The sequence below is a fragment of the Nanorana parkeri genome, unplaced genomic scaffold, assembly GCF_000935625.1.
Source record: "Nanorana parkeri isolate BGI_ZX_2015 unplaced genomic scaffold, ASM93562v1 scaffold3, whole genome shotgun sequence".
Taxonomy (NCBI): domain Eukaryota; kingdom Metazoa; phylum Chordata; class Amphibia; order Anura; family Dicroglossidae; genus Nanorana; species Nanorana parkeri.
The window spans coordinates 1,059,011-1,082,986 of NW_017306271.1; the positions used below are offsets into that span (position 1 = coordinate 1,059,011).

The window sequence follows — 23,976 nt, forward strand, 5'->3', positions numbered from 1 at the left end:
CCCCCCCCCCCCCCCCTCCTTTGCAGAGGTCCAAGGTCCCATAAATCATCACATTCTATACGCTGTGTATGGACATGAGGACGCCCAAGGAAGATTCCAATGCTGCTGCAGAGGCGTAGAGAGGCTGTGGGGACAGCTGGCCGGCTCTGAGCTTAAGGCCCCATTCACACCTAGGCATATTGTAATATGCGTGTCTGTCGCGCGACCGTCACGCGGTTTTTTTACCGCGATTCGCGGTAAAAAAGTCGCGCGGCCGTCGCGCGATTCCAAAGGCTACTTGGCTGTATCCCAATGGAAAACGCCCTACAAAACGGCCCAAAGTAGTCCCGGGACCTTTTCAGGCGTGGGCCGTTTTGTAGGGCGTTAGGGATGGGCGGAAAATACGCCTAGGTGGGAACGAGGGCATTGACTACAATGCTATTTATTTTTTTGACCGTTTTGTAGCGCGTTCGTCGAGCGTAGGACGCGCTACAAAACGGTCAGGTGTGAACACAGCCTTAGGCTGAGTATAACTTAAAGGAGCGCTTAACCCTTGCAGTGCTGGGGTAGCCCCACTGCAAGGGTTAACAAAAGGTTTTCCTGGAGGCTGGAGGGACAGCTAGCTGGCTCTGAGCTTCGGGTGAGTATAACTTGAAGGAGCACCTAACCCTTGCAGTGCTGGGGTAGCCCCACTGCAAGGGTTAACAAACAGTTTTCCCGGAGTTCTTTTTTGAAAATGAAAAATATAAGCTGGTTATAGATTCTGTCTGCTCCAGGTTTAATACATTCCCCTCACTATGCATTATATGTACACCAATGTATAACAGTTGGAGGCTTGACATATCATTTAGAAGTGTAGGTAGAGACAGCAGGCAGCATTCCAGGAAAAGAGGAAAGGGGTATTGAGCTTTCCAGTGGACGCATGTGATGATGTCATTGTGGTGATTTTATTTAATCACAGACGCAAGACCCAAAGCAGTGAGCAATGAGAAATGCTTCTTAGGGTTCGTCAGGATTTATAAATGCTTGTATATTTAGGCAGTGTCTCTCAACCTTTTATAAATCACTGCACCCTTTAAAAGTGTGCAAAATCTTGAGGCACCCCAGTCTAAAATGTCATAGATTTTAAGGTGGACTCGATGCAAGAATATGGAAGTGCCCTATTCAAATCAAGATTGCCCTTTCACATCAGAGTCACCCTTTACATCAGTAGCCCCCCTTTTACATCCAGCAGAAGCCCCTCTTTCATATCAGAGTCCTCCCCTTTTACATCAGAGTTCCCCGCTTTCACATCGGGAGCCCCCTTCACATCAGTCTTCATTCCCTCCTTTACATCACAGTCCCACTACCACAACATTTTGAGGCATCCCAGAGGAAGCCAGAAGGCACAAGAGGATGCCGCGGCACTCTTGTTGAGAAAGGCTGTATTTAGGTATAAGGCCCCAATTACACCTAAGTGTTGACAGGCAATTTTTTTTATTTTGTATTTTGCAAGCTTATATGGGAGTTTTTCCTGCATTTTTACGTGCAACTGCCGGCGCAGAATTGTGCATCATAGACTTTTAATTGGAAGCACCAGGAAAACACACATAAACATGTTTCTCAAGTGCTCCCATTAAAATCTATGGGGCCAAAAACGCACAATTCTGCCACAAAAGAAGTTCATGTACTTTTTCAAACCATGCAACAAGTGACTCAGTGCTCAGGTGTGAACAGGCCCATTGAGAATAATGACTTTCCTTGTTAAGGTCCCCACACACCTTACGATAATCGCGGGAAATCCCGCGATCGTACGATTATCGTAAGGTGTGTGGAAGCCGTGCGACTTTAAACTTACGAACATGTTTCAAAACCCGCCGAGCATCGTACGATGTTCGGCGGGTCTGTAGCATGTTCGTAAGATAAAAGCCGTACGGGCCGGTGTGCGCAAGCGCACACTGCCCGTTCAGCATTGCGGTCATCGGAAGCCCGCCGCTCATGCAAGATAGGCAGATTGTACGTTTTTTTAAGTACCTTACAACCATTGCAAGACAAAAGTCTTGCGATGGTTGTAAGGTGTGTGCCCAGCCTTAGTGAGTGATGTTGCACTTAAGGAATCACTCAACAAAATGGTCAGGTGTGAATGGGGCGTAAAAGCTAGTGTGGTGGTCATATTAGCTGCAGAGGGGTTACATTACACGAGTAGTCTGGAGCAATAGGTACGGGATTGAGGCTCAACCGCTCATAATATGTTAAACCTCTGCCCCCAGGTGGCTGCTTTACAGTCCAGGAGAAAGATGACAATGGTTAAGGTAACCACAAATAATAAAGTTGAACCCGGGAATAAGCAAATATTTTTCAATGTGTTTTGTTACTTGAATGTTGGTGTGCTTTGTGTATATTTGTGCAGTAATCCAGTGTGAAGTGGTGTCTCAGTGCATGAACTTCCTGTAATAAAGACCGGCCACTGCTGCTCTCTCTCCTTGTGCAGGGTGACTTGTCTTGTATCCGCCCCCGCTGTAGTATTACCCGCGATCGTACGATTATCGTAAGGTGTGTGGAAGCCGTGCGACTTTAAACTTACGAACATGTTTCAAAACCCGCCGAGCATCGTACGATGTTCGGCGGGTCTGTAGCATGTTCGTAAGATAAAAGCCGTACGGGCCGGTGTGCGCAAGCGCACACTGCCCGTTCAGCATTGCGGTCATCGGAAGCCCGCCGCTCATGCAAGATAGGCAGATTGTACGTTTTTTTAAGTACCTTACAACCATTGCAAGACAAAAGTCTTGCGATGGTTGTAAGGTGTGTGCCCAGCCTTAGTGAGTGATGTTGCACTTAAGGAATCACTCAACAAAATGGTCAGGTGTGAATGGGGCGTAAAAGCTAGTGTGGTGGTCATATTAGCTGCAGAGGGGTTACATTACACGAGTAGTCTGGAGCAATAGGTACGGGATTGAGGCTCAACCGCTCATAATATGTTAAACCTCTGCCCCCAGGTGGCTGCTTTACAGTCCAGGAGAAAGATGACAATGGTTAAGGTAACCACAAATAATAAAGTTGAACCCGGGAATAAGCAAATATTTTTCAATGTGTTTTGTTACTTGAATGTTGGTGTGCTTTGTGTATATTTGTGCAGTAATCCAGTGTGAAGTGGTGTCTCAGTGCATGAACTTCCTGTAATAAAGACCGGCCACTGCTGCTCTCTCTCCTTGTGCAGGGTGACTTGTCTTGTATCCGCCCCCGCTGTAGTATTTGCATGCAATCTGTAGTAGGTGGAGCTCCTAAGTCCCTCCCACAGCTCTGCTCTCAGTCCAGGCTATGTATAGCACAGTGATGATGTCACTGATAATATCTGGGTTGGCAAAAGCATTTGGTGCATACAGAGTTGGTTTATCCTTTTGAATATATTTTAGTACAAGTTGTTGTGTCCGGAGTTCACCTTTAAGACAGCCTTGATCAAACACTTACAATCTCTTTCTGTTTTGTCATTTATTCCTGGGCTGTGTTCCCCCGTGTAGCATTTTCCCAGCTAAAGGCATCAAGTTTTTTCTCTTCCCCTGTGATTTGCTTTGGCATCCTGTCCAGTGTAGGGATTTAACAATTCTCTCAGCGTTCCTGTAGAATGGGCCACTTCCTGCTCTGCACAGTCCTGGCGCTGGCTCCCACCAGTGGGGGTCACATGAACTCAACCTGTGAATATAGACACCAGCTGCCATTGTTTAACACTTCTGCCTCAATAGATATTGTCAGAGTTTCCTGTATTGGCGCTGGCAACTGTAAAGGTTTCAACACATTTTAATCCCTTCCGGTTACATGTCTATTTGCCGGTTCTTTGCAGCGAGTTAATATTGAACAATAGTAAATAATATAACACATTTTTCTCTTTGTAGTAGCGTTAAAAGTATAAGTAAAGCCCAAACTTTAAAAAAAAAAAATGTGTATAGAATGGGGAGAGGTTAGAACCACACTTATTGGTGTTTGTGTCCTATAAGGGAGAGTCACTCTCTAATTGTCTTGATTACCAGTGTCACCGGAAATTATAGTAAGGGTAAATCCAAAATGTTGATGGGGACACTTGTTTTCCTGACAAGTGTCTAAGAGGGAATTTCTCTCACTCCGGATAGATATCTTCTTACTTCCTATTGAGTCTACAAGACAGGAAGTGAAGGGAAATCTTCCTAATGTAAAGTTACCATTAGTCCCCATTTCGAGAAGTCTGTCTCCGGGAAACAAACGTCCGTGGTGGCATCTCTGGCGGCAGTGAACTGCAGTCATATACAGCCAGTTTGCTGTGATGGCTGCCTCTAGGACTCTGCATCACTTAATTCTGACCCCTGAACCCTGCATCACTTACTACTGACCCCTGAACTTTGCGTCACTTACTACTGAACCCTGAACACTACCTATTGACCCTGAACCCTATGTCACTTCTGAAGCCTACATTACTTACTACTGAGCTCTGAACTCTGCGTTACTTGCTACTGAGCTGCTGAGGCTACTGATGACCCCTGTAGTCCATGCATTACCTAATGATGACCCCTTTACTCCATGCATTACCTAGTGATGACCCCTGCACTCCATGCATTACCTACTCTTAACCCCTGTACTCCATGCATTACCTACTTATGACCCCTGTACTCCATGTGTTTCTTGCTCCTGACCTTTTTATTCCATGTGTTACCTATTCCTGACCTCTGTATTCTGTATGTTACATACTCCTGATTGCTGCTTTCTTCTGCATGCACTCTTGACCCCTGTGTTCTGCGTTACACACTCCTGACCCCTGCGCTGCATGCGATATGCACTCTTCAGCCCTGAGGTCCATGGGTTACACTCTCTGTACATTACACTTGCTTGACCCATAGTAGAGTAGGTTAAGGTTTTTTTTTTTACCATGCATCATGCTTTGTCTTTACATCTTCAGTGTCTGTTTCCTCTTCCAGAAGTCTGTGGCCAATTGTTTCAGGGTATGCTAAAAATGGGGGCTTGATTTTGTGGGTGTGGCTACAAATGGGGTGTGGTTTTATGGGTGTGGTTACAAATGGACGTGGTCAGTAGGGTGTCCTCGGATTTAATTTTGAAAATCTAATTGCCTTCTCCTAATGAGGCAAAGATGGCAAATAAATAAACTGACAGCAGCTTGAATCATCCCTACTCTATTCAAAGCAAAAAAAGTTTTGCCTTAGTAATTATGTATTATTTTTACACTTTCTGTTTTTTTGCATAGTTTATTTAAAGGTGTTTTTTTTTTTTTTGCGGTCTGCCATATTTCATAAATATGTTCCATATACAGATTTATTGGTTCTCAGAGTAATTGGCATCTTTGTAGGATGAGTGCTATGAGATAATCAGTTGCAGGATAAACCGCATGAGAGTGTTCATTGTTTTCATTGAAAGCCTGTTGACAGAGAGCAATCATTGGCACGCGTAACACAAAACGGGAGCACAGTCTGGAAATATGGAAGCCCGGTGGGCATAAAAATGAATACTTGTAAAGAAGAAATAACATTTTTAAAATGATAGCATAAGCTACTAAGATTATTTATATTACTGACCACACTTATACAGTTCTTTAAAGTTCACCTGTCATCTAAGAATGATGTAGGCTGCCATTGTTGAATTCTTCTTTTGGGAACATTGAATAGTAATCTAAAGCTGGCCATACAATATGCAAATTTTGACGTTCTTGATGAACCGGCTGCAAATGACACAGTGGGTGCCCCTGTCGGCATCCTTCTGGTCAGCATCCCTGGATTAGCTTCACATGCAGGTATAAGGCACAGCCACAGCATGTTATTTAAAGGAATAGTGTATAGGTATTGTCTCTCTTTAAGCCCCATTTTGTATTTTCAAAATAAATTTTTTGCATCAGTATATTCCCCATAGCAGCTACCTATGCCCAGCTACATATGCCCTTTTTCTAAGATAAGCTTGCAAACTGGCCTTAAAAAACAGGCAGACAAAATACAAGATTTTTGGCCGACCTCCTGTGAACCGAACTTTACTAGTCCTTAGATGAGTCCTACAATTACATTGAGCACAGTAGGTGCAGCGGGGAGCGGGGTGTTCAGTAGCAGGTTCCATAATGTGTTTGCACATTACTGGTAATGGTACTTTATACACTTTGTTGAATATGATATATTAAACCTAATCTACTCAGCCATACAAACCATAATGAAAGCTTACATCGTGATGAGTCCTAGGAGGGCTCCAATATTTTCTCCAAAAAGGTAGAAAGTCATATACCGTCACGATATGAAGTTTATATACAGTGTAAAAATGTATTCTTGATTTCAAAGATCAAAAAGACCTAGTACAGTGGTATTTACTTGTATTGTTTTACATCTAAACACTGTTTGTCGATAAACAGGCAGAGGTCGTAAACAGGTATCAGAATGGAATAGAAGTACAGGAGGTACAAGAGGTATAGGAGTCCTTGTTCAGGCAACTCACAAATTCACTCTACAAATAGGATAAGGATCAAAAATGGAGAGAATAAATAAAGGAGAAGACAAAAGACCACGGGAGAAAGGTGTAGTTGTTTTGTAAAAAGCAATCTGATCAGTCATGAAACACCAGCGCAGTCCGTTCCAGTCCAGAAAAATCCTGCTTGTCTCATTTTCACTGGTCTGAAATGCACTGGAATGCATGGAAAGTCATCAAAAAAGCATGTGAACGCACTGGACTGCACCTGAAATCCCATTTTAAGTTTTAAAAAAAAAGCACCGGAACGTGGCAAAATCGTGGCAAAAATGCACTGCACTGCACAAGCATGACTCCCAGAGGCAGAACTATGATGGGATTTGTAGTTTCAGCACAGCTGGAGAGCCAAGGTTGCCTACCCCTGCCCTAGTGGAAATCCCTTTAAAGTAAAAGCTGCCCCGAGATGAAGTCCGTTTGGAATGATGTTGCCCAATAAAGGTGAATTATCTACCTTTATCTGCAACTTGGGCGAATTTTGGTATCTTAGGTTTGCATGGGGTTAAAATCACTCCTGGATGTAGAAACGTATTGTCTATTATATCCTTGGTGGGGGAAAAAAGCTCACGGTATACTGAGACGCCGCAGCCGGAGCGGATCCCGACTTAGACGACGGGATCCGCCTTGCTGCGTGAGTGACAGCTGGCTCTGCCTATCTAGAGGCAGAGCCAGCTGTACCCGCCCCCTCCCCCGTCCGTTCCGCCAGTCAGCGCTGGGAGCCGTGACAGGATCGAGAGGGGAGCGAACCCGGGATGTGTTCGCTCACCTCTCGATCTACTGAGCCGACCTGTGACAGTCTCATTGTCACAGGTCAGCTAGAACTATGAGGTGAGTGAAAAGCACTCACCTCATAGTTCTCCTTTAATGGATACATCCTGAACTTCTTTAACTCTTTTTGTGAGCAAGTTGATGTTTGTGTTTCAAAATGACTGGACTGAGACAATGCTTAACAAGGATCCACACACTCCAACATTTTTTGATGTATGGGAATCATTTATTGACTCCCTACCAACTATTGCAAAAGGAAAACTAATGCAATGAAAACGTATGCAATATTTCAGCTTGACCTACCAGGAGGAGGATCTCCAATGACCCCCAATAAAAAATGTTTTTGTATTTATCTAGGTGGAAAATCTGGATTGTGGATATATGCTCTGTTGTATACTTTTGATATGTTTTTTTGTGTGGATTCATTCTGGTTTTTAGATTGATGTTGGTCTTTAATTAAAAAAAAAAAGTAGACTAAAGTGAGCCTATCACACTGAAAAAAATAATTGAAAACCCCAATGTCTAATAATCAGTAGATCCAGATAAACCAAAAGCTAAGGTTATATTCAAATCTCCCAGCTGAGCTTGGCCCCACCCTACCGGCCTCCTAAGACTAACTATTGGAACTTTAATGTGATTCCCTACCTCATTGACCAATAGGGAGCAGGATGGGAGGGGGAACTACCTCACTAAACAATAGGGAGCAGGATGGGAGGGGGGAACAGTAAATCTCAGCTTTTACAGGAGAAACGGGGATTTGCCTTTATCTCTGGACCTACTGATTGTTTTGACAATGCATATGCATGTATCTTCTTGCACTCAGTATAACTTGCTTAGATTTGTGACAAGTTCACTTTAAAAAGGCTCTATTATTACTATTACACAGGATTTATATAGCGCCAACAGTTTGCGCTGCGCTATACAATATAAGGAAGACATTACAATACAATTCAAGATAAGATGGTAAGGAGGGCCCTGCCCCTAAGGGCTTCCAATCTAAAAGGGAGGGGCAAGTGATACATGAGGAGGATGCTGTGTGGGGATGAATTGTTTGAGAAAGTGATAGTTCCGTGGTCAGGTTGAGGGAACTATCAACCTGATAGTTCCCTCAGGGACAGGCTTCCTTGAAGAGATGAGTCTTAAGGGATCGCCTAATGGCAGTCAGAGTGGGAGATAGACGGACAGGTTGGGGTAGAGAGTTCCATAGGATGGGAGAGGCTCTAGTGAAGTCCTGGAGGTGAGCATGGGAGGAGTTGATGAGTGAGCTGGAAAGCAGAAGGTCATTTGAAGAGCGAAGGGGACGGTTAGGGTGATACTTTGAGGCAAGGCTTGAGATATATCCAGGGGCAGAGTTGTGGATGGCTTTGTAACTGATTGTTAATATTTTGAATGTTATCCTTTGGGCTATTGGAAGCCAGTGCCGGGATTGACAGAGGGGGGTTGCAGACACTGAGCGGTTGGTTAGGTGAATGAGTCTAGCAGCTGCATTCATGATGGCCTGAAGGGGGGATAGCCTGTGGTAGTGGAAGGCCAATGGGGAGGGAGTTGCAATAGTCAAGACAAGATATAACAAGAGAGTGGATGAGTAATTTTGCGGTTTCATTGGTGAGGATGGGGCGTATTCTTCCTTATAGCTCAAAACCCCAAGCTGTCACTTAGTTTGCATATGTTATAATCCACCTCTGGTTCTAGACTACTGTTTTGTAATTTGTAGGGACTGCAGCCTTTGTAGCTGCATACAGACACATATCATGGGGAGTTGTGAAGGGCGAAAATAATTCAGAGCTCTTGTTGCTCACTCTGGTTACATTACAATTGTCACAGATGCAGTATTGTTCTGTGCTGAGACAGTAATGGAAAGTACAGTGGATGCTCTGTGTTCTAGGTTCAAGCTGTGCTGTTCTGTACAAGGATTGCCGAAGGAGTACAGGACATGACTACAAATAATTTCATTTATGAGCATCATTGCTTTATGACATTGCTGCCTTCATTATAGCTGCCTTCCAATGCATAAATGGTAATTCTTGCTCTGAAGTCTGTGTTCCGGGATCAATATAGAAACAATTATCGGGCAGTTTATGGCTTTTTCTTTCCAGCAGAGGAACAATATGACACTGCCAGTTGCTTTAAACTAGGGTGTAAAATCGCTCTGCGTGCAAGCAAATCACTAAGCTAATCAGTCGGAGCTGTTATTGAATTTTGATGTGACGAGCAAATCCTTAAACCGATTTACCTGACCCAAGTTGCCATATCTATTTTTATGTTTTGGATATAACATGTCACTTTATAGTGTGTGATTGAGTTCATTGTGTTTGATTGATGTTCCCAAATGGTAGCATGCCTTAATGGCCAATTGTAGCAGTATAGGCCATGGACGCTCGTATATGCTAATGGATGCAGTTTATGATCTATGTGCCTCACTCACTCAATAGGCAAAATGGATTATGAATTGTGAGGGCCATATAAGGGTATTGAGTTGAACAGATTGACACACACAAGAATTATGGGAAATGTTTGCTTTGCGCAAATGTTGTATATTGAATGTGTCTGCAGAATCTATATGGTGGCTTCTTAAAAAAAGCCCTTACTGAATTTGAAGATAGCTTACTGTTGAGGTCTTATGATCTCCATGTGATGTGCGATAAGTACTCTAGGGATTTTGGAAAAGGTTCTGAATGAGGTAGACTGAAAACCTAATAGTATCTAGAATGCAAACTTCATTATAAATACACTGCATACATAGACATGTGTGCAGAACTAAATTAAAGGCAATTAATGCCCCAGGTACATCTCAACAATGGTGCCAGCCTTGGCCCATCCATTGCCTTATTCACAAGATATCAAGACTCAATAAGCACTAAAAGTAAACTAAAGTCTGAAAATCTGTAAGCTTTCTTCAGTTTTCTTTCAGGTTAGCCCCAGGCCAGCCCCAAACTATATTAAAGAGGAACTTTTCTCCCCCTCTCCACTTTTTCCCCCTATAATCCCTTGTACATGTTATGCTGGGCTCTATAGCAGACATCCCAACCTGCAAAACCTTATTTCAGGGAGGTGCCCTTCTCATTTCAGGGAGGTACGTTCTCATTTCAGGGAGGTACCTTCTCTGTTTTTTTTTATTTTGACAGCGGCCGTCGGCCACCTTCACAATAAAACAAACCAACTAACTAGCAGGGGAATGAATAGCTAGGCTGCTATTGGTCATTTCAAATTGCAATAACCAATAGCAGGCTTGCTCTTGTACCCACCCACTGCTGCTGTCAAATATAGTAACCACAAAGCATAAACACTTGCCTAGTGAATCCAGCATTCTCTTGCATTCTCTTGCTGTGATCTGCTGCCACAGCCCAGTTTCTGTAGCTGGTCCTTGATGATATGCAGCCAGTTTCACCACCCAGTCCCTGCTTCTGCATCCTCCTGGCATATGTGACAAGGGTTTCCACACCTAGTTCAGTGTGTTGGTGTAACACCCAAGGCTCCCAGACCTTTAAAAACTTGGCGTGAGTATCTGTTAGGATACTGGATAATCTTTCGTTGGTCATGATGTTGTCCAATCTCAGGGTTAATTCGTGATAAGGGATGATTTGCTTTTTCCAATTACCTGCTACAGTCAATTTGGCCGCTAAAAAGGTCTGATATGCTAGGGAGCTTTGGGAGGTGATTAAACCAGATATTGTGGCGTGTAACAGGGCCTGTTTGGAAGCCTTAGGAATACGGGTGTTAAACAGGCAGGATAGTAAACTATACATTTTAGTCCAGAAGCGTGAGGCGAATGGACAGGTCCACCAAATGTGGAGCATGTCTCCAGGGAGGGTGCACCCGCGGAAGCAGACAGTGAACGAGGTAGGGAATATTTTGGCCAAACGGGTAGGGACAAGGTACCAGCGAAACATTACCTTATATGCCACCTCCATATTGGTGACATTAAGGGAGCATCGAGAGATGTTTCTCCATACCCTGCCCCAGTCCTCCTCAGTCCAATCGATATTTAGGTAAGAAGCCCATTTAGCAGGGTAAGAGTGTAGGTTAAGACGCTTCAGGGAGTTGAGTTTGGAGTATAAGAGTGACACCAATTTGGGTCCATTGGGTGAGTGTAGGCATATATGCTCAAAGCAAGTAAGTGGTCTATTTGGGGTTGTCCGTTCTTGTAGAGAAGACACCCCGTATTTGTAGGTATCGGAATAGTTCCGCATCGGGGATCTGTTTGTGTTCTTTAAGGTATGACCAGGTGGGGACAGTGGCATTGCGAAAGAAGTCATACAGTTTTTGAAACCAATTGTTGCTCCACCATTTAAATTGTTCCGGATTAGTATACGCAGGGAGGAATAAAGGTTGGGAGAGAAGGGGAAGAAGGGGCAGGTAGGGAGACATTAATTCTGCTGAGTATTTCAGGAAGTCCTACACTTTTAAGGCTTGTCTCATAATAGGGCTAAGTGTAGGGGGTCTATCTGGTTCCCCCTCCTCCATTTTAAATTGCAGGGGGCTAACGTGGACCTGGGCACTGAAGGACCACTTTCATGTTATTTATTTAACAGATTGGGCCTGGATCAAAATCAAGCAACTAACTAGGGATGCTCTCCTCCCCACACCGCTCGCTCTGCATCCTGTGACAGTGAGTCAGGGTGGAGAGCGGGTACAAACACTCAGCGATCGCAGACTGCTTGTAAATAATTGTGGACAGAGTATGTTTACTGTGTCCCCAATTATGAATGACTGTGAAGTGATCTACATCACCTCCTGTTCATTCATGATTGTGAACATGGTAAACATACTATCCCCGCATGTTATAAATGAACAGGAACACTCAGTATATAGGATTTCTGTTCATGCATAACAGGGGATGAAGAAAAAGAGATTGAGGACTCTGCATCGTACATAACACAATATGAAATAATGCACATGGAAATGGGGTTAATTCACGTACAGTAATGCGGTAATTATGACGGTAAAACGTTTCAACACATTGCAACACATAGAGTGATTTGAACAAACATGGTGCGACAGTTTACATCAAGAGTGTGGTCAGAGGGGGCTAGATCCCCCACGCAAGATGTGGTCGTTGGTACCCTGGGGCACCCCATGTTAGGGCAGCGGCAGTGGGAGCGGTGAGCGCGGGGGGTCCCTCCCTCTCTGAGACATAGGAGCTGAATAGCTGGGTTTAGGTAACTCGGTGTCCCGTGGTCATTGCCGAGGTGTAGTGGGGCTTTGCAACATAAATGGACGGTATAACCTTGTGATGATGTGAGCATCATGAAAGCTATTGGCAAGTGAGAGTTACATAAGGTAGTCAGGGCAGCCATCAGAAATGTTGGGGCCCCTTACACAGCTTTAGGCCTGGCCCCCCCCCCCCCCCCCCCCACCGCTCACACACACACAATGCCCACTGCACGTGTTTATTCGAATGCAGATGGTGGGGGCAGGGGTTTGGTTTAAATTTTTATTACTTTTTTACTTTGTTTTAACTAAATTTTTTTACTTATCACCTTTTTTTATTTTCTACATTTTGATCTATTTACATTTTTAGTTGTTATTTATTTTTGTACTATTTTTTTTCACTTGACTACACTGATATTACACAGGAGCCCCTGTGTGATAGCATTTGGAGGTGACAGGTTCTCTTTATTGACCCCGTCACCTCCAACACAGGAGTTCTAGCTCAGCACTGTGCTCGTTCTCCTGTGACAGTAGTCTGTGAGTACAGCATTCATGTGTCACTGCTCACACGGAGCAGAGCAGAAAACGGACGTTCTCTACTCTGCTCCTCGCTCTCCATTCTGATCTAGTTTGCCGTGATCCCGGGTCCTCCAGAAGAGCGGGGGACCCCAAAGAGCACGGCAGAAAGGGATCCAGCGGGCAGGGAGCGATATTAGAGGGAGGGGCTGAGGACACGGCCACCGGAGAGAGAGAGGGGAGGGGAAGGAGAGGGAGAATCAGGCTGGTTACAAGTGATTTTGGATGGCTGTACTGCCGCTCAAGATCACCTGTACAAAATGGCTCCCACTTTACATTTAGCCTTGCTGCCTGCCCGAAGCCGGGTTAAGGGCCGATTCACAACACAAAGGCTGTGTTCAAGGGCGTTCAACCTCTGGAATGCAAGCTGGCTGGCTCCCTGCATTCAGGGGTGGGAGGGGGCATGGCGGTGCATTGAATGGCACTGCAGTCACGCCCCTTCCTCGCAGTACAATCGCCACACCCGGAACAGAGGCACATTAGTGCTTGCGTTCGGGTCCAGTGCAATCTGCAAAAATAGTGCTTGCAGTATTTTTGCAGATCGCACTGGACCGGATTGCAGGCACTAGGCGATTGCACTGTGGGCGTGACTGCGGTGCCATTGATTTCAATGCACCGCCACCCCCCCTGAATGCAGGGAGCCGGCCAGCTTGCATTCCAGTGCGTTTCAGAGGCCAAACACTCTGGAACGCAGCCTTTGTGGTAGGGCTGCAGCTAACGATTATTTTCATAATCGATTAGTTAGCCGATTATTGAGTTTGATTAATCGGAAAAAAAAAAGGCTCCAGTGATGGACTACTAGTTTCTATTGAGATTGTAGTCCATCACGGGAGCAAGCTTGGCGTGGTGGAAGTAAAAAAAAGAGTGTGGTGTGCAATATAGTACATTATACAGCTGCGCAGTGCAGAATACCAGCAGCTATAGAGGAATGTAGCAATAGTACATTATACCATAATGTACTATTGCTGGGATTTGTAGTCCTCTGTAGCTGGGGTTATTCCGCATTGCGCTGTATATAATGTATTATTGCTGGGATTTGTAGTCCTCTATAGCTGGTGGCATTCTGCAGTGCGCTGTATAATGATTATACGGCGAAATGCAGAATACCAGCAGCTATATAGGAATACAACAAATGCCAGCAGTAGTACAACATTATACTATAATGTACTATTGCTGGGATTTGTAGTCCTCCATAGCTGGTGGTATTCTCCATTGTGCTGTATAATGATTATACTGCACAATGCAGATTACCACTGACCAGTTATAGAGGAACTACAAATCCCAGCAATAATACATTATTCAGCGTAATGGAGAATACCAGCAGCTATAGAGGAACAACAAATCCCAGCAATAATACATTATACAGGGTGTTTAATATATTATTGCTGGGATTTGTTGTTCCTCTATAGCTGCTGGTGTTCTACAGTGTGCCGCTTTTTTCATTTTTAAACAGTAAACATTAAAACAGGTCCCCCTTACCTGTTTCTGAAACCTTGTAAGTCGCGGCGGCGGCGTGCTCTGCGGGCGTGTGTCCGGCGGCCGCGTGCGCGGTGGGCATGGCGTCCGCAACGTGCATAGCGTGACTCGTGTATGGAGCTGCGAACAGGCGGGCGTGAGTGGGAAATTTACATTTTAGCCGACGAATCGACGATGGAAAACGCTGACAACCATTACCATCGTCGATGTTAATCGATTTAATCTAATAATTGTTGCAGCTCTACAGAACACCAATGTATAATACACCGGCACACTGCTGAACCCCAGCAGCTATAGAGGAACAACAAATCCCAGCAATAATACATTATACAGGCTGTTAAATGTACAGGTGAAATTAGAATATCGTGCAAAGTTCATTTATTTCACTAATGCAACTTAAAAGGTGAAACTAATATATGAGATAGACTCATTACATGCAAAGCAAGATAATTCAAGCCGTGATTTGTCATAATTGTGATGATTATGGCTTACAGCTCATGAAAACCCCAAGAACCCCAAATCCACAACCTCAAAAAAGTAGATTATTACATGCAATCAATAAAACAAGGATTGTACATAGAACAATATCAGACCTCTGAAAAGTACAGGCATGCATATGTACTCAGTACTTGGTTTGGGCCCCTTTTGCAGAACTTACTGCAATTACTTTTGCACGATATTCTAATCGAGTTTCACCTGTATTATTGCTGGGATTTGGTGTTCCTGTATAGCTGCTGGTGTTCTGCAGTGTGTCGCTGTATTATACAATGCAGAACACCATGCACAATACAATGCAATGCAGAAAACCAATGTATAATACACCGGCACACTGCAGAACATTAGCAGCTATTGAGGAACAACAAATCCCAGCAATAATATATTATACGGGGTGTATACAGGCTGTTTAATGTATTATTGCAGGGATTTGGTGTTTCTCTATAGCTACTAATGTTCTGCAGTGTGCCGCTTTAAAAAAAAAACAACACACAGGAAACATTTAAAAAGCTCCCGGCCGATCTCGACTTACCTTGAATGACGGTGTTGTCGGCGGGCAGCGGCGTTGTTCATTGTCGGCGGGCAGCAGTGAGTCAAGAAGCTCACTGGGAGGAGAGGGCCAGACGCATGTCCTCAGCGTGGGCGTGGCGTAAGCGGCGTCGCGTGAGCGGGTATACCAGCGTAGGCGCGAGCGGCTCAACCGACGTGGGCGTGGTGTAAGCGGCGGGCGTAAGCAGCGGGCGTGAGCGACAATCGTAAGATGTATGGGCAGCATGCGACCGCATTTACTGTACAGTCACACGATTTTCGTATAACGAGCACGCTAGATAACCCGACCAAAAATCGTATGATTTTTGGCGGGTTGGTAGCTCGATCGCAAGACGAAAGCAGCACGACCCGAGGTACACAAGCGCACACCGCCGGCTCACCATTGCAATCATCTGCGAGCCCTCCCCTCAGCGGGGAGGACTTGCGATGATCGCAGGTACAATCTGCCTGTCCAAGTTGGGCAGGTCGAACAAAATTTTAATCACCTTACAACCGTCGCACAACGAAAGTCGTGCAATGGTTGTAAGGTGTATGGGCAGCTTTACACAGATCCCAGTGTTTGCCCCTGCACTTTATTATCACTATAGAAGGTTGTGTCCTCTATAATGTGGTACTGGGGTCACTTTGTATTCAGCGCCTTCTCATACTCCAATGTCCTCAATGGGCATTCTGTATTAAAATGTGCATATTGTACCTGACAACTATTTTTCTGCTGTTCTGAAGTTTAGGTCTTGAATAAAACATGTGATTGAGGAAGGGGGAAGGGTCTGTCAGGTAGGCATGCACAGGGCCGGTGCAAGGATTTTTGTCTACACAGGCGAACACACCCCCCCCCGTCTGCCATAGTTTTAGAGGAATACAAGTGTGGTGACATTCCCACACATGAAGTCTTTTAACTCTGCCTCCTATCCATATTACTACATGTCCGTACCTCGGTACAGGCATGGACGGGAGTAGGGATGCACCAATACCATTTTTTTCAGGCCGAGTACCGATACTTTTCCTCAAGTACTCGCCATTACCAATGTTATGAATTACCAATTCATTACCATAGCTTCGACTAACCAGAGTCTCCCCTGTCCGCACTCCAATGGGAGGGGAGCGATGCGCCCAGCGGGAGGTCCGAGTCATTGATCCCACCCGCGCAGGAGGTAGATGCATCATAGTACATAATCAAGACCATCAATGTGTGGTGACCTGTATGCATACATCACCCATAATCGGAGGAATGTCAGTCAGTGGGTTCGGAACGTGTGAAGACTCGATTCCAGGCGCACATGTGGGTCCCGTGTGAGGACAGGAGGCATGCTGGCAATTGGGGGTCGTGATGCAGGTTCTTCTGAGCATAAGCAACGAGCAGGTAGTTGCGGTGAGAGATTCTCACATTTCTCTGGTGGTGGGGTCCCATCCAGTAATGCGGGCTTCCGGTTCTGCGACCGGAGGGGTTGGAGTCGACGGTCGTGGTCTCGTGCCAGTGGGGTGTCGACGTCGGTTGCGTTGAGGCAGAGAGCGGGGCACCTCAGGTAGGTCAGACTGGAGCCAGTCAGGGATCTCCACTGGGGCGGCTTCGAGGAAGGTGAATAGGGCCGGAAGTTGGTCCGGGTTGCGCAGTACAAACGATTCCCCATTCTTGCGGATGCTTAGGCAGAAAGGGTAACCCCAAGAATAAAGTGCCCCAGCTCCACGGGTTTCAGCAAGCAATGGTTGAAGCATGCGGCACATCTGTAGGGTGCGCCTGGACAGGTCAGGAAGGAGGGTGATGTCCCTACCCTCAAAGGGAGTCGGTCCCTTGCGCCAAGCGTGGTGGAGGATGGTTTATTTTACCGTGTAGTGGTGTACTCGGCAAATGACGTCCCTGGGGCGGGTGTCCCTGTCCGGTCGTGACCCACCCACCCGATGGACCCGGTCAAGTTCCAGGAGGGAGTCAGGAGGTTTATCTATTGTAGTGTTGAGGATGCGGGTTACTACTGCCCTGAGGTCTGCCGTAACCGTGGTTTCACGAAGGCCGCGTAGCTTAATGTTATTGCGACGGGAGCGGTTCTCCAAATCGTCATGGGACATTGTCATGGAGGTAATTCTGGCTTCCTGATGCAGGACTCTGGTTTCCAGGTCCGTCAATCGCTGGGCCACAGCGTCATGGTCTGCATGGAGTGAGGCGACCCGGCCCTCTAGGAGAGAGACCGAGGTTGTGATCCCAGAGATGTCCTGCTTCAGGGCTGCTTCCATGTTGGAGAACAGCACCGCCATGTCTCGCTTAGTGGGGAGGGAGAGTAGAATGGCCGACATCTCACCTGCTGAGAGAGGCATCCCGGGTTCCAGCGGGGGCCCGGTGAAGGTCGGATGAGGCCGCCCAGCATGGGCATCTGTTCTACAGGTCCCGTCGGCAGGGGAAGTCCCGCTGAGGCTCGGGATGCAGGCGTAGTGGTAGGCTGCAGCGGTTCAGGCGGCGCCATGCGGCTGGCCGTGGCGGATCGTGTAGAGACGGCTGGGGAAGAAGGGGTGTAAGTCAACGTAGGGCATCCCGTTATCATCCCCCGCAGCTTTGCACCTCTTTGACATCAGGCGAGAGAGTTCTGAGACGTCGGTAATTGTTCGATGCCAGGATAGCAGCGGAGCTCAGAGATTCAGAGTCTCTACACCGCCATAGTCAGGCCACGCCCCTGTGTTTTTTCTTTTGACAGGTTCCCTTTTATAGTCAGAGCAGGTAGCAGATGATAGCTCCACATTTAGAGAGTCCATATCATTCCACTTAATTCTACATGGGTAGTAAATTAACTGCTTCCATTATCGAGCAGCCCAGCTTGTAGTTTGAAGACTCTAATTATTCACAACACAGAGCGATGTTTAGCGCGTCGATGATGTTATCTTATTTGACCATTTGATTTATTCTTTTCATTCAAGTGGTTGTTAGCAAAAGTAAATTCTTATCCAAACACATTAACACAGGAAAGTGCTGGTGAATGCCATGCTCCTGTTTGTGTCTACAATGGCCACATAAACTAACGCCACTATCATTTTAGTACATTTTTGTTTTTTTTTCAAGAAAATGTAAATCTTTTTATTTAATTGCCAGACACGCGCAGATATTTGCATGTCTCTCAGAGTGCCATAGATGAGCCAATCTGAACCAGAGAACAAAATCTTGTCCATCATATTGCAGTAGGAGATTGATCTGCTCAGGTCCGGAAGCTGACAAATGATCTAATAGAGTTTATGGGTGTAGACACATTGGGGTTGATTTACTAAGGGCTAGACCACACTAAGCGCGCTCCAGGAGCAGAGCAGTTACAGATCGGATCAAAACTACGTCCAATGTATTCCAATGGTATTTTGGGCTCTAGTTCACACCGCAGCATTTAGTTCCACAGCATGTAAAAAAAACTGCAGCAAGCCCCATTTTTCCTGCTTTGGAACGCCCCAGAAAGCTTGCAAACGCATCAAAAACGCCCTGTAACACACTGAAAGCCCATTTTAGGCAAAATTTACAAAAACGGCCCGGAACGCGGCAGAAAAACGCGTCAGAACACACTGCACTCCGTGTGCAGAAACTCATGCAGATCTGGTGTGCATTTGGTGAACAAGCCCTAAAGGCAAAAAAGCTGTGATAGGGCTCTGGTATGGTTTTTAAGGGGAGACCCAATGCAAAAACACAAAAGTCCCACCTTCACATCAGTACCCCCAGCAGAGGTCCCTTTCATTTTACAGATTTGTTGAACGCATTACAGGAAGTGCAGGGAAGAGCGAATTACCATTTTCCAGAATTAATATGTAAATATTTACTCCTAATAAAATGTTTCTATCAAGGAACATCAAACAATCCATCTATCAGCTGCAGGCTACGGTATTCAAATACAATGACATCTATAAAATAATCAGCGATGTTCTACTTAAGATGCTAATTGGTAAATAGAATGACCTGTTTGATGATATTAGTTCTGTTTGTAGTTTTTATGATGTCTCCAAGTCTCTGTTTCTACTTCTGATGATTAAGTACCAGTTTCAAGCAAAATCTTTTTTTTTTAGCCTGCGGGCCGAGCGAAAAAAAATATAACAGACTCTTCCATCCACCCTAAACAGTCTGGATGGACAAATCTCCCACTGTGGCTACTGCATACAGACAGCAGGCGCCCAGAATACATGAACATGACTGCAGCTGCTTGGTTGCAGTCTCTCTTCTGTTGAAAGTTTTCGGTTCAGCTCCGATTGAGTAAATTACTTTTGTTAGACCGGCAGAGCTGTCCCAATAATGAGGAGCTGTTGCCTCAGGCAGCATTTCTTTGGGTCACGTTAGGGGATGGCAGGCAGAGCATCATGGCCATTCTGCCGCACAGTTTACAGTGTGCCTGCCGCCCCCTTCCTCACCAGAGTGCCATACACATCTCCCGGCCCAGGTTTTAGCAACATGGGACGAAGTGGCTGGCGTCCCGCTCAGCTTCTGGCATCCAGTGACATCAGATGAGCAGGATGCTCTGGCCAGTTCCTGTCCAGCTCCTAACAAGCAGTAACGTCACTACACAGGAGCTGGCAAAACACCATCCAGAGCTGGAGTCATAGCTGGAGCTGGATGGCGCCCCCTTCCCCCTCAACAGTTACCTTGGACAACCGCTACCCACCCCCAGCACCCCCCTTTCCCCAGGTGTCAAAAAAGCAAGGGACGCCCCTGCGGCCAGGCTACCCCCCCCCTGGTAATTCCTATTACTCGCCTGAAATTCTAGCAATGTATGGTCAGCCTTGGGCAGATTTCTTCCAGTGTGCACCACAAATATGTGAATGCCAAGTAATGTGCACACACAGTTTAGTGTAATAGCTCTTTCCAAAGCATTGTAGACACAAGAATTGTGAGACCAGTTGGTACAAGTTGATATCATGATAGCTTTAAAGGAGAACTATGGAGTCAGGGCTTTTCCCCATAGTTCTCCTAAGGGTAACGGGAGGACACAAACTAGCGTCCTCCCGTCACCCAAAGCTCACTATACCGCGAGCTACAGCTCGCGGTATACTGAATAACCGCAGCCGGGACGGATCCCGACATTACTGTCTGGATCCACCCAGCTGCGTGAGTGACAGCTGGCTCTGCCTATCCAGAGGCAGAACCAGCTCTACCCGCCCCCTCTCCCGTCCGTTCCGCCAGTCAGCGCAGGAGGATCAGGCAGGGGAGGGGGGAAATCCCTGCAGGTAGCCGTGAGTGACAGTCACGTCTCTCTGTAGAGACAGGCTCGAGAAGTGAGCGAGCAACGGTATGTGTTCGCTCACTTCCCGATCTATTGAGCCGACCTGTGACAGTTTCATTGTCACAGGTCGGCTAGAACTATGAGAATGAGTGATTTTCACTCACCTCATAGTTCTCCTTTAAATAACATTGGCTCTTCAGTTTAGTGCTTTTACTTTTATTATTATAGTTGTATTACTATTATTATCATCATTACTAAAATGTTATGTTTGCATTTTAAGGTTGTGGATAAAGCTTGTCAACAACTGTGTTGTGTTAGGACCTGCTTACACAAGCCATGCAAACCCATGCACAGTGCTCTATAGACCCTCACACTGCACTGGTGTTCATAAATGCTGATCTAACACATTAAATATAATCTGTGTATAAATAATATTAGGGTTTATCTGAGCATAAATGATCTTGGTAACCAGCCACGAGTTTGAACCCAAGTTACAACATACTGTACAGGAAATATTGCAATAGTCAGGAAGTTTAATCAAACTGCGGTAATCATGTTTTTTATAAAATTTAGCATGGACAGATTTTTGCAGGTTTTTCACAGCGTTTAAAGCAACTGTCACTGATAAGGTAAAATCAGACAATTCCTGCAATAAAATATTATTTAATACTTACCTGTCCAGACACTTGTCCATAGAATGTTTGCTCTGTTGCTGAGCAAATCCGCTCCAAGAATCTTCATAACGCTTTCAATCCCCACCGCATTCCCTGTTTCCTACCACCAGCCCCACGTCTGTACTGTAGGTACATAGTGGCCAATAGGAGTAAACACAGAATGCAGTAGGTGCATGTAGGCACCAAGCAAACCCATAAGTGGGTGAGATGTGAAGATCCTTCTGGTGGCTGTTCTCAGCAACAAAGTGAAGATTTTACAAACAGGCCCCAGGACAAGTACGGTAAGTGTAAAATGTCTTCTTTCATTTTTATCAATCAGCTTAGTAAATATTCTAAATAGGCACTTATATCATAGCTTTGTCTCATGCTGAGATCCGTCTGTGAATTAATATGAAGCATCTGTCTGACGTCTCTCTTACAGATCCAGACTGGGCATCCTACACTCTTGGGTTGTTCATTTGCTTGAACTGTTCTGGAATTCACCGCAACATCCCTCAGATCAGCAGAGTGAAATCTGTCCGTTTAGACCCATGGGATGATGTACAGATTGAGGTACAGACTTGTTTTCCGCACAGTGATCCTTTTTTACAGATGTACTATTTTCTGCTAGTTTCTTGGGTAGAGTTGTTCCCAGTCAAGGTTTACCTCCAGTGACAGTTTGGAGCAAGTTGATTCCCAGAACAAAATTTAAGGTTGGAGCACTCAACTTTTAGAAATGTATAGAGAATGACTTATTTGTAGGGATGCACCGATACTAGTATCGGTATTGGTGCCGATACCGAGTATTACTCGGTGTCGGCACCAATACTGAGTATTTGGGCTAAAATGCTCCAAATGCTTATCCCGATACCGCAACTTCTGGTATCAGGAAGCCTGCCGGTAAGTCATTACTCTCCGCCCGGCTTCCTGGTTGGCCAGGAAGCCTGCTCCATGCTCCCTGGTCACCAGGGAGCATGGAGCAGGCTTCCTGGCCAATCAGGAACCCAGGGGGCGGATAATGACTCGCCCCCCGACTTCCTAATTGGCTAGAAAGCCGGCTCCATGCTTCCTCGTCACCTGGTGACGAGGGAGCATAGAGCCGCCCTCCAGGCCAATCAGGAGGCAGGGCGGCGAGTCATTAACTGCCCCCTGACTTCCAGATTGGCCAGAAAGCCAGCTCCATGCTTCCTGGTGACGAGGGAGCATAGAGTCGGCTTCCCCGCTAATCAGGAAGCCGGGCAGCGAGTCGTTACACGCTGCTCAGCTTCCTTAATGAGACTTCTGGTATCGGTGTTCGGTATCGGCGAAAAAAATGATCTGTACTCGATACTGAAGTAACGGTGCATCCTAATTATCTGTTTTAATAATAGCACTGGTTATGTTATGGCATTTACAAAAAATAAAGCTTTACTTTATGGGAAAAACTTTACTACAAAAGGAAAAAATGAATTCAGATCCTTGAAAGATGAATGCCAAATTGTTGCTCTTTGATACTGTATTTTGCATGTATTGAATAGCCCTGTTAATTCATAATATACACTGCCTGGCCAAAAAAAGTCACCACCTTGGTCAGGTCTAGGTTTAGCAACGTTACGTGCCCAAAAATGAGGTCAGCTGCCTACCTGAATATACTGAATGACCATTTTTTTCCCCATCGTTGGATTTTTTCTTACCTGATGGCACGGGCATATTCCAAGAAAAAATGCCAGGATTCAGCGGGCTCAAATTGTGAAAAAGAGGGGTTCAGAGAGCATGAAAACATCATTGTCATCGTGGAATATGCCTGTGCCATCTGGGAAGAAAAAATCCATTGATGGAAAAACCTGATCATTCAGTATATTCAGGAAGACAGCTGACCTCATTTTTTGGACACATAATGTTGCTGAACCTAGACCTGACCAACTGAACCAACCCCAGATCATAACACTGCCCTAAATCCAAGTGGCGGCCTTTTTTGGCCAGGCAATGAACATCAAAAACATGTAAACTCATCTGCATTAATTGAGACTCTGTTTATCTTGGTAGTCCCAGCATGGGACTTAAGGGCAGGTTGCGCTGTGCTTGACGCTAGCCACAACTTTTTAGGCCCAGCAACCCACAGCATTCCAGATAGTTTGGTTGATTCCACTGTAGTGACACACAAGAAAAGGAACCAAACAGTAGAGGAAGATGGAAGGATATGACTATATTCCAAGCTGGTATTCTCATTGTAGATCATGTACCTGCTCTTGTAAGAAGGTAAACAGGGACCTCCAAATGTGATTACATGAGCAAGGAAATAATGTATAATGAGGTTTGACATGCTGCACATCGATAAATATTGTATTTGTCTCTTGATCCCCAGTGGCAAATTAAGACAATGTAAGACATTGGGCTATAATGTTAAACTGCCCCACTTCCAGCATCTTCCTATTTTTTTATTTATTTTCAAATGTGCTGGGGGTAAATACAATACACAATGTACTGTAAAAAGACGTTTTACTTGGGGTAAACATCAGCATTGTAAAGTGGCTCATTGCATTATTAAAGTTGATAAAGACAACCAAACTAGACAAAGACAACCAGTCAGTCATTTATCCTGAGGAATAGCTAAACTCTTCTGTACCACTAATACAAACCAGAACCCACCATACATAAGGGTATCTCACACAATATACAAAGCCATGGTTAATTTGGGGGGGGGGGGGGGGGGTTGTGAG

At 45.4% G+C, this 23,976-nt stretch overlaps 1 protein-coding gene across 1 annotated transcript in view; it reads left to right on the forward strand.

The window, feature by feature from the left end:
- Window positions 1-23,976, forward strand: part of ADAP1 (ArfGAP with dual PH domains 1) — a 181,062-nt gene that overhangs the window by 46,220 nt on the left and 110,866 nt on the right. Inside the window, exon 2 of the mRNA XM_018568271.1 lies at window positions 21,720-21,850. Coding sequence (XP_018423773.1) covers window positions 21,720-21,850 — 131 coding nt within the window. The remainder of the gene's footprint in view (window positions 1-21,719; window positions 21,851-23,976) is intronic.